This window comes from Betta splendens, chromosome 11, assembly GCF_900634795.4.
Source record: "Betta splendens chromosome 11, fBetSpl5.4, whole genome shotgun sequence".
NCBI classification, from domain to species: Eukaryota; Metazoa; Chordata; class Actinopteri; order Anabantiformes; family Osphronemidae; genus Betta; species Betta splendens.
This window is the reverse complement of record NC_040891.2, coordinates 15,948,917-15,964,750: the sequence shown is the minus strand read 5'-3', so window position 1 is coordinate 15,964,750 and position 15,834 is coordinate 15,948,917. Positions and strand designations below refer to the sequence as shown.

The 15,834-nt window shown below is 51.4% G+C and overlaps 1 protein-coding gene across 1 annotated transcript; it reads left to right on the top strand.

The window, feature by feature from the left end:
• Nucleotides 1-1,262: 1,262 nt before the first annotated feature.
• LOC114866118 (carcinoembryonic antigen-related cell adhesion molecule 20-like) lies at nt 1,263-11,863 on the top strand. The gene is made up of 10 exons (XM_029167801.3): nt 1,263-1,404; nt 1,500-1,823; nt 2,577-2,740; nt 2,812-2,938; nt 3,831-4,109; nt 5,391-5,666; nt 5,750-6,004; nt 6,115-6,229; nt 9,587-9,633; nt 10,253-11,863. Exons 1-9 carry the CDS (start codon nt 1,359-1,361, stop codon nt 9,603-9,605), a joined length of 1,605 nt encoding a protein of 534 aa, XP_029023634.1. The 5' UTR covers nt 1,263-1,358; the 3' UTR covers nt 9,606-9,633; nt 10,253-11,863.
• The last annotated feature ends 3,971 nt before the right edge of the window (nt 11,864-15,834 follow it).

Here is a 15,834-nt window from a genome sequence, read left to right as displayed (position 1 = left end):
GTAGTAGAGGTGCCAACTTCAATGGCGCGCACACACACACACACACACACACACACACACACACACACACACACACACACACACACACACACACACACACACACACACACACACACACACGACTGAGGCGACTGGAGAAGCTGGTCAGGAAGGCCCAACTGAATGAGGCAGAAGTCCTGTGTTAACTGAAGGCAAAGTCTCATGTTTTTATTAATGTCCATTGTACAGTAAGTGTGTTGGGTCCTGGGGTATTTATCAAAGTCAAAGTTCTGTTTTAAGTGAGTAAAGCAAGTTATAGCCAGCATCACTGATTGGTCCCCTCTGTTCCTGTGTTATAATTAAAGTAATTGTGTTTGCCCACAGTGAACATAAAGATCATCCATCCGTCCGTCCGTCCGTCCGTCCGTCCGTCCGTCCGTCCGTCCGTCCGTCCGTCCGTCCGTCCGTCCGTCCGTCCATCCATTTTCCAAGCTGCTTATTCCCTGAAAAGTTTTTTTAATTTAAGTCTGACTCTGGAGAAGTCAGTGCCTCAACAGCCAAGAACCTCAGTGCACGTCACTGCTGTAAGTATCACCAAGCATCCATGAGTACCAATAAAAGTCACCACGCACTTAACACACACGTAACGTGTCGATATTAACTTCATAATCTTTGATGGACTACATCGTTGTACTTCAAAATTCAGTCCAATATTTGATTAGAAGCACGACCTCTTTTCTCCCTGAATGAATACAGGCCTGACCTCTGACCTCTGACCTTCACTAGGACGGGACATGCAGGTTCTTCTCTGGATGATGGCGCCACCGTGTGGTCAACTGTGGTCTCCAATCCCTGATCATTATTATTATATATGTACAGTAGGCGAGTGACAGGATTAACCTGAAACATCTGCTGAGAAGCTTGAGAAGAGTGTCACTAACATTACATATCAGCTACAGGCACAAGCAGAGTCAGTAGGTTCTGTTTCCTCAAGAGTGTTTGTACTTTAATCCAAAGTCCACCTCATCACTGACAGAGAGGATGAATGTGTAAGAGGTTCTGTATTAATACTACCATCTAATCATTAATGTGTGTGTGCGTGCGTGTGTGTGTGTGTGTGTGTCCACCAGGGGGCAGCAGCGTCTCCCTGTGGCTCCAACAATAGAAAACAGTGTTTATGAAGTGGCGCTTGAGGTTTAACTTAACAATGACGAATCCATGCGTGTGCGCGTTACCTGGTAGGTGTGTGAGCGCGTGCACGCGGGGAGTTAACTGGTCGGTGCGTGCGCTCTCGCTGGGTGTGTTCCTGTAGGAGCCGCAGGTCCCTCGCTCACTCTCGTCTGTGGCTCCGCTGAAACTGGACCCTGGAACCGTCCAGAATGGATCTGTTCGTCTCTAAGCTGCTGCTTCTGCTCGCTCTCATCGGTAGGTTAATGGGAACCATCTGGAGTTGGTCTGTGAACGGGTTTGTGTGTCGCGGGCTCACTTTCACGCACCGACCCGCGCGCCTCTGTCTCCAGGATGCTCCGCGGGACAAACCATCCCGACTGTGGACGCGGTCCTGGGCGGGAGCGTCACGCTCAACTCGGCGGCTCCGGTTCCGCCCTACACCGTCCTATTCTGGACCTTCAGCGACGGCGTGAACAAACCCGTCAATATCGTCACCGTGACGGGCGGCACTCCTAAGGTGCACACGTCCTACGCGGCGCGCGCGGCGGTGAACGTGAGCAGCGGCAGCCTGACCCTGAATCCGCTGAGCTCCGGGGACAGCGGCGACTACACGCTCACGGTGCTCCCAACAGTGGGAGACTCGACGACCGACGAGGTGAAGCTGCGAGTCCTCGGTGAGTGATAATAATAATAATAATAATTATAAAAGTCATGGTAATCATAATAAATGAGGCTGGTGGCTGCCATTTGCTCTGGACGCTGGTTGCGTCAGCGACGCGCTTCGTTTTTACTTCCGTTGAAACTTTGAGCCAACTCACACGTCTCACCTCAGATTCTTTGGGCAGGTTCTGATCCGCTCTGCTCAGATGTCCTGCTGCTGCAGCTCAGAAAAAAGTCCAGCGATAGATCAGAACTTTGTCAGTCAATTGCAGATACTTCAAATCAACAGTTGCTTTTTCAGGGTGTGGCTGCTGGTTCTGTGGCGCGTGCACGAGTTTTCTCCTTTTCCAGGACTTTTGGTTTGTGTCCAGCTTCATTGTTAACTTATCGTTCATCAGACCGACACACTCTATCTAAAACCGTAATCAGTGACGTCACAGCTGTGAAATAACCTGGATGATTGATTGCTGGCTGCTGGGAACATGTGGGTGTTGGTCTCAGGTGGAGGGAAGTGGTGTGTTGTGTTCAGGGACCTCGGTGGAGTCGTTGACGCTCCTTTACATTGTTAACTCTGACTGACCAGTAAAGCGGCCTGCACGCGTGGAGCGGGAGGATTAGTGAGAACGAGTCGAGCAGGTCCTTCCTCCTGCTCCATTCACATGCAGATGGAGGCGTGAGCGGTCTCGGCTCCGTCTCGGCTCTTCCTCCTCCCTCCACAGCTTCCTGTGGGCTCACACTGACTGGCTTCTTTGACTCTGACTCTGCAGTTCCCATCTCTGATGTCGTCATCACGTCCAACCTGTCGGAGCTGATCGAGTACAACAGCACCGTGGCCCTGAACTGCTCTGCGAAGGGGTCCCTGCTCAGGTTTGACTGGTTCAACGGCTCCGATCCACTCGTGCTGGACGCGGGTCGGATGGCGCTGACAAAGGTCGGTTGGCTTGTTTCACTCTACACGCTTCCTGTGCTGCAGACGGGTCACGTGATCGTTGTGCACCGCAGGGACGAGCGTTCAGCGCTCTGAGCATCACGGGCGTCCTCCGGACCGACCTGACCCGGTCCGTCTCCTGCGAAGCGTCCAACAGTCTGCAGAGAATGAGGAGCGGCGCCTTTAACCTCACCGTGTTCTGTGAGCACTGCACCAGCGTCGTCAGGACCACAGCCGCTAGTTTGACTCCTCTGTTCTGTCAAAGAAGCAGTATTTAACTAACGCCGTGTAGGATCAGGTCTGAGTCGCTTCGTATCTGGGTCCAGACTCGCCGTGTGACTGGTTCTGCCTTTCATTCATTTACCTCAGTGTTTTAAAAGCGGCTCCACACCCGTTAGACAACAAAAGCAGTCAGAGCTGAGTCAGTGGCTGCGTCACACCTCCGCTACAGTCACTGTGTGTGTGTGTGTCTGTGTGTGCGTGTGTGTCTGTGTGTGTGTGTCTGTGTGTGTGTGTGTGTGTGTGTGTGTGTGTGTGTGTGTGTGTGTCTGTGTCTGTGTCTGTGTGTGTGTCTGTGTGTGCACGTGTGTGTGTGTGTGTGTGTGCACGTGTGTGTGTGTCTGTGTGTGTGTGTGTGTGTGTGTCTGTGTGTGCACGAGTCTGTGTGTGCGTGTGTGTGTGTGTGTGTGTGTCTGTGTGTGTGTGTGTGTGTGTGTGTGTCTGTGTGTGTGTCTGTGTGTGCACGTGTGTGTGTGTGCACGTGTGTGTGTGTGCGCGTGTGTGTGCGTGCACGAGTCTGTGTGTGCACGTGTGTGTGTGTGCACGTGTGTGTGTGTGTGTGTCTATGTGTGCACGAGTCTGTGTGTGCGTGTGTGTGCACGTGTGTGTGTGTGTGTGCGTGCGTGCGTGCACGTGTGTGTGTGTGTGCACGTGTGTGTGCGTGCGTGTGTGTGCGTGCGTGTGTGTGTGTGCACGTGTGTGTGTGTGTGTGTGCACGCGTGCGTGCGTGTGTGCGTGTGCGTGGGTACTCATTAACCTAGCTCTTGCTGTGGCTTCGGTTCCTGTGCAGAGACTTGTGTGTGTTTCTTCTCAGACGGACCGGACCCCGTTGCCCTCAGCCCGCCCACCGTCGCCCCGTTCATCAGCTCCAGCTCCAGCTTCAACCTGTCGTGTTGGACCACCTCCAGCCCCCCCGCCACCTTGTCCTGGTTCCACAACCAGCTGCCCGTGGCCGGCGCCGGCTCTGTGCTCACGCTGCAGACTCTCAGGGACAACGGGCTGGGGGCGGCGCTGGACAACTACACGTGTGTAGCCAGCAACGCCAAGACGCAGCGCAGCGCCGTGTCCACCGTGGTTTCCTTCGCTGTGATGGGTGAGTGGTCCGGTTCTGACGGGCTGAATGAGACTATAGAATAGAAAATCCTTTATTTGTCCCACGACGGGGAAATGGCCATGAAGGTAATAAATACACAACTGTTAAAGGAAAGACAAAACAGGGTGTAATGTTCTCAGGTTATCTATAACGGATTATCTACACAATGACAATGAGCTAAAGCGACTACGGTTGTTAAAGTGTAATTGTGTAGAGTGTGTGGCACTGAACTGTGAGGGAGGGGACTGAGTGTCTGATCAGGTTCAGCGGTGCCACAACATTTACACAAGCAGACACTTCTAATCAGTGAATGTGTGTTGTATCGGCCCAGTGTCGTCTGCATAATGAAGGTCAGTGTGCGTGCGTGTGTGCGCGTGTGTGTGTGTGTGTGCGTGCGTGCGTGTGTCTGTGCGCGTGTGTGTCTGTGTGCGTGTGCGTGTGTGTCTGTGTGTGTGTGTGTGTGCGCGCGTGTGTGTCTGTGTGTGTGTGTGCGTGTGCGTGCGTGTGTGTGTGTCTGTGTGTGTCTGTGTGTGTGTGTGTGTGCGCGTGTGCGCGTGTGTGCGTGCGTGTGTGTGTGCGCGTGTGTGTCTGTGTGTGTGTGTGTGTGCGTGTGTGTGTGTGTCTGTGTGCGTGTGTGCGTGTGCGTGCGTGTGTGTGTGTCTGTGTGTGTCTGTGTGTGTGTGTGCGTGTGTGCGTGCGTGTGTGTGTCTGTGCGTGTGTGTCTGTGCATGTGTGTCTGTGTGTGTGCGTTTCTGCCGCCACACGTCTCATCACGGCAGCACGATGACTTGTTGACAGACTGGTGACATGTTGAATGAAGACGATTCCTGAACTGACAAACAAACATCTTTCATTATCAGAATCAGGACCTTGACACATTCTCTCCAATCTGCTTCCAGTGAACTCACTCTAAATGACAGCAAACTGAGACACAGCTGAAAATAGACTGAAACCTGTGATTTCCGCGGCGACGGCCCTCAAGGCACAAAACTGTCATGAAGTGGTATTAGTCACAGTGTCGGCCTCCAGTAAACACAGGCTGCAGCTTCGCCTGCGGGCAGGTGTTCAGCAGGCATCAGAGGGCCATTGTTTCTGCAGCATGTTGTTTGTTTGGTCCTCAGTGAGTGTTTGTGATAAGAGACAGGAAACGGCGAGGTGATGATGATGATGATGATGATGAAGATGCGTGTTTACGGCGGATATGAATCACTTAGGCTCTGACGACCAGCACTCAGACTGACTATAGAGCTGCAGTAGGAACCCTCAGCCTTGTCTCCACAGACCCCGTCGCAGGCGCTCGCCTCATCGGCCCCAACGCCACCCTGCTCGCCGGGAACAGCACCGCCAACCTCAGCTGCCAGGCGCTGGGCCGCGTGGCCACCAGGGAGTGGAGCAAAGACGGCAAAGCGCTGCTCGCCGGCCCCAGACTCACCCTCTCCGGCGACGGCAGCTGGCTGCTGATCAGCCCGGTGCAGAAGGACGACAACGGGGAGTTCCAGTGCAACCTGAGCAACGCCGTGAGCTCCGGCAGTGGACGATACAGGATGGTGGTCAGCTGTGAGTGTCTGCGCAGCTGCTGCATCAGCAGGGAGCCGCTTCACGGCAGCAAGCCTTAAACTGCTCCTCTGTCCTTGGTCCAGTTGGTCCTGAACAGGCCAAGGTGAGCGGGCCCAGCAAGGTGGAGGAGAACCACGCGGTGACGCTCAGCTGCTCCTCGGCCTCCGTTCCTGCTGCCAGCTTCACCTGGAAGCACAACGGCAGCGCCACCGGCAGCTCCTCGGACACGCTCACCATCCCCACGCCGCAGCTGAAGGACAGCGGCACCTACACGTGCGAGGCCTTCAACCCGGTCACCGGCAGCACCAGCGCCTGCACCCACGTGCTGCAGGTCAAGGGTGAGTCCAGCCGGCGCCGCCCGACACTGGTTCCTCAGGCTGGAGGCTCCTCCGCACGAGCAGAATGCGCCTTTGGGTGTGAGCTCACGTGAAGCTGTCTGCGTTCACAGCCCAGGGCACGTTGGACGGCCTCTCGGACGGCGCCATCGCTGGGATCGTGGTCGGGATCCTCGTCGCCATCGGTGCCGCCGTCGCCGTGACCATCTACTGCCGCCAGAAAATCCCGTAAGTACTGAGCTGAGGACACGAGGCCGCTGATGAGGGCGTCGGACCCGGAGCCTCGCGTGGGTGGCTTCCGCTGGTACCTAGATTCTGGTCCAGTTCTGGTCCAGTTCTGGCTCGGCTCGGCTCGGCTGAGGTACAAACAGGAAGTGGTAGCTGCCACTAGTCAGGATCTCAGCCTCATTCCTTTCACGCCTCCACTCTTACAACATGCTGCCGCTCCTCCCACGCGTCCCACAGTAACCGCCACGTTCTCAGGTGAATTATGTTCAGACGCTTTCCAGATCTTTGTGTTTCTCGTGTCCGCGGGCGTTTGGAACCTCTTCCTGAGGCGCCTTCACCTGCTGCCTTTGTTGCTGTTCAGACGTTTCCAGTACAAATGAATTCTTGTGTCAAGAATTCCCCAAACTGTAATTTTGCCTGATTACAGCTGTTCAGTGAAGCAGAGGAGCCGGGCGTGTCCTCGGCCCGGAGCCGTGGTTCTGTACGGACAGAATATGGAATCTGTCCGTTGTTACATCACGTGAACTTCAGGAAATGTGAAAAGTGAAGTTGTGAGTTGGTTGAGAGCTTTTGAAATGATGAGACGCGCTGCAGCAGGTCGTATGTGGCCACACCTGGACCGTAGTGATGCCACGTGATCCGATTACAACAGGAAGCTGAACAAAGACGCGGCGCTGACACACGCAGCCTCCGACACATTCTGACAAAAGGGCACAAGTTCTGGTTGCAGGGTGTGGCTCCTTCTTCTTCTGTGGTGGCTGGTGTTACACACGCACACATGCGCACACACACTCACACACATGCACACACACACTCACGCACATGCACACACACACACACTTACACTCACGCACTCACGCGCACACACACACACTCACACACACACACACACACACACTCACTCACTCACACTCACGCGCACACACACTCACGCTCACACACACACACTCACGCTCACGCGCACACACACACACACACACTCACGCACACACACACACACACACTCACACACACACACGCACACACACGCACACGCACACACACACACTCACACACACACACTCACGCACACACACGCACGCACACACACACACACTCACACACACACGCACACACACGCAAGCACACACACACACTCACACACACACACTCACACACACACACTCACACATACACACTCACGCACACACACGCACACACACTCACGCTCACACACACACACACTCACGCGCACACACACACACACACACACACACACTCACGCACACACACACACACTCACGCACACACACACACTCACACACACACACACGCACACACACGCACACACACACACTCACACACACACACTCACACATACACACTCACGCACACACACGCACACACACTCACGCACACTCACACACACTCACGCACACTCACACACACACTCACGCACACACACACACACACACATGCACACTCACACACACACACACACCTGATGCTATCTGCTGCTGTCAGACGCTGTCAGCACCGACGGCAGCGCGTCTTTGTTCTGAGCGCTGCCTTCATCGCTGTTTGTGGAAGCATCCAGACGCTCAGATCCGTATCTGCGTTCAGGGCAGGGAGGCGCACGAGGAGTCGGGTTTCCGGACGCTCCAGTGCTTGGAGCAGCTGAGCAGCGGCTCCCAGCCGCTTCGCGCCGCTGCAGCCGATCGCTCACGCGCAGACGCAGAGACGCCTCCGCGGCGCTGACGGCACAGTGACTTCAACCTGACACCAGGACGGGAACCGGTCGGTCGGTCGGTGCCGGGTTGCAGGCGTGGTCCTGCAGCAAGCGGGAGGTTTCACAGGAATGTTGACTGTAAATGATGGCTTATTATTAGAGTGAGTTCAGAAACGAATGTGCGATGTGTAACGAGTCTCGCTTTGTGTTGTGGTTCTGGACTGGTCCGTTCACACACGGCCGCTCCACAAACGGACCCCGGTGTTAAACGCATGCAGAAACCTTCTGGCTGCAGCTTTTCGTCTGAAAATGAGCTCAGCCTTGAACAATGTGTTTGTCCTGAAGGTGCAGAACCGGTTTTCTTCAGGTCAAACTCAGACAGAAATAAGGATCCAGAGCCAAACATTCGGCATCAGGAAGCAGAGCAGTTTGTCCCCAGCGCTGGAACAGAAGCCGGGCCTGCGCTGGCGGCGGCAGGAAGCGGCAGCTTGTGCGCTTTGATGCTTTCACTAATGCAGAATTAGGAAACGTGGGGTTTGTGAAATCCTTGCTTGTCTAAAAGAGGTCCTCTGTGATGGTTGACTCCATGACTCCTCACATGACTCCAGGCCTGCGTCTCACAGGCCTCACACATCTGGGGAGAAAGTGGCATCTAAACATCTGGCTCCCTGTGATCGGCTTCATGCGCAGCGCCATCAGAGGGCGGTTTCACCTAATTACAGGGAGGACTGTTGATTTCTGTCGATGCCGACTTTTCAGTAACATTGCGATGCTTGAGTGATAAAACACACACGCTGTGTTTGAGAATCACACGTCCTCCTCTAGATGCTGCATTCACAGACACAAGCGGCAGCTGGGAAAACCCGCCCTCAGTCATAATTACACGCCGCACGCCGGCGCCTTTCCCACCAGTGAGCTCGGCCTGGTGTTGCTCATTTCAAACATTGGTCTGAGAGAATGTTACAGATCTGAAGTCAGTGTCAGACTCAGCGTTCCCTCCGTGGATCCAGCTGTGACTGAGCGTGTGGTGGAGTTGTTGGTTCCTCCTCGGGTTCCTAACGGAGTGAGCTTTGGAGAATGGCAGGAATGTGGTGTCATGTCTGCACTCGCCTTTTCGGCGCGGCCTCTTCGCTGCTGCCTTCTGCTTGTGCTCCTTTCCTGTTGTTCCCGTTCGCTGTAGTGAAACCGGGTTCAGATCTGAGGACTCCAGGTAAAGCCCATGGTGGTGAGCTACACCCCAACACAAACAAACCGGGCTCGATGTGATGGGACGACACAGTGACAGGACGTCTGTGAGGTCAAAGGTCATAAACAAAGCCCAGGACAAGCTTCCGCCCTCACCTGTTGACTTTACTCCACTAGTGTCTGCTCTTCTCTGAACCCGTTCTGTTCTGCTCTAATCTGACGTTTGTGTGATAAGGTTCATTTAGCTCGAATGGCTCCATGCAGGGAAAACAGAAGGGCGAGGTGAGGTCGTGTTTGCTCAGCCAGTGGCTGAGTGGAGGCTGCATAGCTCTCATTCTGTGGGAGAAGTCTCTGCGTTAGTCCCCGTCCTCCTCCCACTCCATCAACACATCCCACTGTTTATGCGTTTATCTGGTGAATCTTCGCTGCTGGAACCATCTGAGCTGCGTGTCGCTGTCTTTCAGGGTGGAGTCTCCGTACTGAGGACGCCGCTGCTCTGCCCAACCTGACTGTAAGTGCTCACTTCTGCTCCCGCTGCTTCCACTTCTACTCCAGCTGTTAATAGTTAGTTTACATCTGTGAAGTTCAGCTGCCACCTGAACATAGTGGAGACGCCAACACATGAATCAAGCATCACACTGGTTGATTCCTGTTCTGTCTGCACAGCAGGAGCTGGACTGTTACTAGGTTACCTGGTTAAAGTACACACACGGTCTGAGGTCGTACCAGGAGCCGCGAGGAGGACGAGCAAACAGAGAGAGAGAGTGTGTGTGTGTGCGTGTGTGTGTGTGTGTGCGCGTGTGCGTGCGTGCGTGTGTGTGTGAGTGAGTCTGTGTGTGTGTGCGCGTGTGTGTGCGTGTGTGTGTGTGTGTGTGTGTGTGTGTGTGTGTGTGTGTGTGTGTGTGTGTGTGTGTGTGTGTGTGTGTGAGAGAGAGAGAGAGAGAGAGAGAGAGTACAGGTAGCTGTAGCAGCTCCAGCTCCTTGTCTGCATCTCGTTGAGTTCTGATTTAGAAACCAGCAGAAAGTCATCATGACATAAGCGTCAGTAAAGGAGCAGCCTGCGTCATGTCACCGGTTTATTAGTTTGAGCCCCTGATTCCACTATTTCTTCTTTTCCTCCCTCTGTTTAGGACACGTCCACCCAAAATTCCCACCATTTTGTTTTCCCATCATCCACCTAAGCAGCTGGAAGAACTTGGATCCAGCTTGTTTCCTATGAAGCCAAATCAGTTTTACCCTGGTCTGTGTCTCTGGCTGACGAGGGCGGATGATGATTACTAGAGTTTTAATGTTGCTTCCTCCTGAAACCAAAGTTGACCTGCACCAGAGGATCCTCATGTCCCCGCTCCTCTCCTCTGGTCTTAACTAAGCTCATCCCTCACCTTTTGTCTGGCTCGACTCTTCCATTAGGAAACTAAAGCCACCGTGAGCCTGATGGAGACGATGAGTGACTCTCTTTATCCTGCTAGAAACACGAGGACACACACACACAGACACACACACACACAGGCACACACAAACACGCACACACATGCACATAGACACACACACACAGACACACACAGACATGCACGCACATAGACACAGACACTCGCACACACACACGCACACACAAACACACACAGACACGCACGCACATAGAAACAGACACGCACGCACACAGACACACACAGACACGCACGCACATAGACACAGACACAGACACTCGCACACACACGCACACACACAGACACAAAGCACGCGCACACACACGCACACACACTCTCGGCCAACGTCCTGCCGATCACACACTGAGGCCACACACGCAGATCTAAAGCAGTGTGCCTTACGATAATATCCTATGGAGCTTCTGTGGTTTGCTTTATCTCACTGTCTGTGCCAGGCGGGTGGAGACGAGCAGGGAAGGGTGCTAGTTTAGAATCTGAATGAGTCTCTCTGCTCTGGAGGACGAGGGAAGGGAAGCGGGAGAGCTGACTCCTCCTCCGCTCGCGCTAGTCACCATCACAATGTTTCTTTAACAAAGAATATTTTATCCTAAAGGCGTCACGTCCTGCATGTGAACACAGTCGACTCCATGTGATTGTGGCTTTTTCAGATCCTCCTTTTTATGGTTGAGGCTCTTTCACTGTCAGTTTAGTTTTCTCTGGAATCGTTTCAAACTCAAGACAAGACTCAACAGGCAGCAGAAACAAAAGAGACGTTTTATTACCCGCTCGTCTCTGATTGGACAGAGTGGTAATGATAGGTGTCAGGCGTCAGACAGAAGAAACCAACCACGCTTCCATCCCGGCCAGCCTTTCCCTCGTGGCCTCTGCTGCTTGGTCCAGCAGTTGTGTGTGATTCCAGACGTCCACGTGCACTGACCTCCAGAGTATTTATTCAGTAGCTCAAAGCCTGAGCTGAGCTGGAAACGGATAAAGTCTGAAATGAAGCCTTGTTTTCAGCATGTTCACATCTCTGAGTCCCGACGTTAATATGCTGGAAATGACAAAAGCAAGCAAACGTGCCTGGATTGTAAATAATAGAGGTAATGAGAAGTTTTACACTGTTCCTGTGATTTTTTTTAATGTTTTGGATGATATGTGGGGTTTTGTGTTTTATCAGATGCTTTGTTTTGTTGTTGTTTACAGACACATTTTGTAAAATGACTTTGCTAAACTAAAATCACCAACCAGAGTTTTGAATTCATGTCCAATTGAAAAGTCCTCAAAAGCCATAAATAACAGAAATATTTTCATAAACTTGTGTCCTGTCTGTTTTATTCTGAAACCGACCAATGAGAGCCTCTGTAGCTTCAAATCAACCAATCAGAGACGAGAAGCCCCGGGGAGGGGCGGGGGTTTCCTGTCTGCAAACGCTATCAACCTAGCAAACATCGGTTTGTGTCAGACAGAAACTTAGCGGCTTCTTGTGACCTCTGCTGGTTCGGCCCGTTATTTCCATGCCTTTAGTTAGTTCTGATTCTGACTCATCGGACTGAAGCCTCCGATTGAAGCTGAGACTGGACAGATTGTTCTGAATATGTTCTGAATGTTCAGACAGTGGAGGCAGAGGTAGAAAACAGGACAGCGTGTCCCTGCAGGTTAGGTTCTCCTGATACCAACAGAACCGTCCTGAATGGGCTCGGTCACCGTGGCCGGTATCTACTGTGCATTACAGACGTTATCTTATCACTTTTTATGAGCTGCAGCAGCACAAACTACACCAATCACCTGAACAACAAAACATTAAATATGTCTGTACTGGAAACCACTTTACTAGAACCACGTAAATGGACCAGAATCACATCCTGTGTGACTGACAGACGGGTCAGAGCATTTCCATCAAAAGACAATGTTTGTCCAGGGCCCAGCGGACCCAGGTCCACACAGTGAGACAGCTGAAGGGCAGAACTGGACCATGTGGTGATGAGAGCAGAAAGCCACAGGTTGGAGCCTCTCGGCCCGGTTCTTCCTCCCAGGGTGTGTCTACAGCTATTGCCTCAGCATCGGTCACGTTCCATCATTACAGAATCTTGGAACTTAGCAAAGCAATGAATCGTTTCACAAGAAGTGAGTCAGTGCAGAGGATGATGAATCAACGCATTACTGAATGTGTCTCCTTCCTGTGTGATCAGGCTTAATCAGAAGCTTCGGTCCGGACGCTGAAGACACGGCTCATGTTGAAACGTGGGTTTGGAAACAGACAGAGGAACGAGCTGCTAGCGTCTGTGGCTAACAAAGGTGCTAGCATAGGCTTAGAGAGGCTGGCACAAGGCCTGACCTGTTGCCAGGTGTCACCCTCAGCCATAGCTGTGTCTGACAGGTAAATCTACCTGGTGAAGCAGTGTGGGATCACCTCAACTGACGCCTGGCACCTCAGTCATACAGGATACAACACATCTGCACATGTCAGCTACAGCCTCTATCACAGTGAGGCTCATCGCATCTTTCTGCACTAGGCTCCAATTCACAAAGGTTTTCTTCTTGTTCTGAGAAGGAAGAGATAGATTTGATCTGAGGATGAGAGTCGTCCTTTGAGATCCAAAGGTCAACAGACAATTGAGAGCTGAAGGCAACAAGGATTCAAGAGAAGCAAGTTACAGGTGGTCTGATCACAGCATGTGGTCACTCAACACTTCAATCAGAGGAACATCCTCCACGTGTCTGTGTAACGGATACGGAATGACGGACACGTCCCAACACGCTGCCAGCTTTTACTCAAGAATGTGTGAGAGGCTGAAGGAGGAAATGGAGAAGAAAGATGTGAGGGGAGAATGTGAGGCGAGAAAGAGGAGAAAGAGAAGCTGGAGGAGGAGGAAATGGAGGAGGAGGATGTGAGAGGAGAATGTGAGAGGAGGAGGAGGAGAAGGTGGAGCAAGTGGAGGAAAAGGAGGAGTAGGAGAAGGTGGAGCAAGTGGAGGAAAAGGAGGAGGAGGGGGTGGGGGTGGAGGAAGTGGATCAGGAGGGTGAAGAGGAGGAGGAAGTGGAGAAGGAGGATGTGGGAGAAGAAAGAGCAGGAGGTGGATGAAGTGGAGGGAGAGGAGGAGGAGGTGGAGGAAGTGGAGAAGGAGGAGGTGAGAGGGTAAAGAGGAGGAGGTGAAGGAGGAGGAGGACGAGAAGGAGGAGGTGGATGTGAGAGGAGAAAAAGGAGGAGGTAAAGGAAGTGCAGTTAGAGGTAAGAAGAAGTTCCTACGGCTGACACAGAACCAATCTGGAGACCGAGCAGAATGTGAGGAACCAAAACACTTGAGCTGGGTTGGACCCGACTTCAGCCTCAGGGTCACATCTCCACTGAGCATCAGAATCTGAACAACAGGAAGCAGCTCAGGCGTTGGCTTTATTTGGGTTTTGTTCAAGGACAACAGAACATTTGCATCAGTTTTACATAAAAGGCTGAAGGCAGAGACTGGACTGATTGGATCTGAGCAGACAGAACATCTAGAGAAACCCAACAGGTAAAACTTTGATCCGGATCGTGGTGCTGTGACCTGAAACGACCTGACGTGTGTTCTGGGTTCTTTTGCCATAGACATGTTCAGTCTATATATGTCTCCTCTAGGTGAGATTATTAGTAAGCATTCTATTAATTTTCATTGTTATGCAGATGACACTCAGCTATATATGTCTTTGGAACCAAATAAAACAGATCAACTAGTCAAAATTCAAAGTTGTTTAAAAGACATCAAGTCCTGGATGTCCTAAACCTTCCTTCAACTAAATTCAGATAAAACTGAAATTCGTATTGTTGGGCCTAAAAAACCCTGGATGGCATAACATTAGCTTCAGATTCTACTGTGAGGAACCTTGGCGTCATATTTGACCAGGATCTCTCTTTCACATCGTATATTAAACAAATCTCCAGAACCGCCTATTTTCACCTTAGCAATATACAGTAGCTAAAATTAGAAGCATCCTCTCTCAGTGATGCAGAAAAACCGATTCATGCATTTGTTACCTCTCGGCTGTAGAGGCTCTAGACTGTAACTCCTTACTCATAGGATGTCCATACAGCTCCTTAAAAAGCCTCCAGCTAATTCAAAGTGCTGTTCTGACGGGACTTAGAAAGAAAGATCACATTTCTCCTACATTAGTTTCTCTGCACTGGCTGCCTGTAAAATGTAGGATAGAATTTAAAATTATCCCACTCACCTGCAAAGCATTTAATGATAAAGTTCCTTCTTATCTTAAAGACGTCATAGTTCCTCAGTAGTTGTGCCACTCTGTCCTCACCTACAGGTATCATCGGACTCAGAACTATGGTCTGTAATGGGCAGCTGGGAGTCCAACCATCCTACCTGTGACCAGTTCCTAGTCCAACCATCCTGCCTGTGCTCTGTTGTTGCAGCTTTTTTCTTCTCCACTGTTGCTGTCAAATTGTAATTAAAGGCTGCTGTGTGGGGGATCTGTTGGGTTTAGTTGTGTAGGGTCTTAAACTTTACCTTGTAAAGTCCCTTGAGATAACTTTGTTGTGGTTTTGGTGCTATATAAATAAAATTTCATTGAATTGAATTGTATTGAGTTTTGCTGAGTGACTTCTACAGACAGAGGAGGTGGAGTCAGCTGGACAGGTTACCTGACCCACCTGAGCCCCTGTAGACTCATTATCAAGCATCAAACCTTCACAAGTGACTTATTGCGTGTTGATGCCTGTGGACGCTAGGACTCTGAGCTTCAGTTGTTGTGGTGATTGAACACAGATGTTTCTTCATTTCACTCACTCACTATTTTTTCTCACCTAGTTAAATCACAGCGTTGCTTGGAAGGGGTTGAATGTGAAGCTTCTTCAGGTTTGTGTGGTTTGGTCTTGTCTGTGTCTGACGATCAACCATTGACTCTGGTTGTGACACATTTATCACTTAGCTGCTCATAAACGTGTCACTTTAGTCTGGATGAGTCTCAACTCTCAGCACCTCGTGGTATTTAAAGAGAAACTGAGCTGAATACATTTTCAGAGAGTTCAGTTCAGTTGAGTCTCCGTAGGACCCAGATGTGTTGGCCAGTAGCGCCCTCTGCTGGACGCAACGTGTGTTACACTGCTGAGCTCCATATGTTACGCATAAGATTAAACTATATAAATGTGATAATTATTAGCAGCGCCCTCTGATGGTTGTGCTCCTCTATGACATTTTCTTAAATATTAACATTCTGACGCGTGGATGGACGAATATATGCATCTTATACATGTTTTTAACCAGTTCAAAGGTTTTAGGTGAATCAAAACGTCCACTTCA

Bases quoted from the DNA above. Each gene is read 5' to 3' on its own strand.
- LOC114866118 (XM_029167801.3), top strand. From the start codon at position 1,359: ATGGATCTGTTCGTCTCTAAGCTGCTGCTTCTGCTCGCTCTCATCG. The intron at 1,824-2,576 runs GTGAGTGATAAT...CTGACTCTGCAG, and splicing joins GGTGAAGCTGCGAGTCCTCG to TTCCCATCTCTGATGTCGTC. The intron at 5,667-5,749 runs GTGAGTGTCTGC...TCCTTGGTCCAG, and splicing joins ATACAGGATGGTGGTCAGCT to TTGGTCCTGAACAGGCCAAG.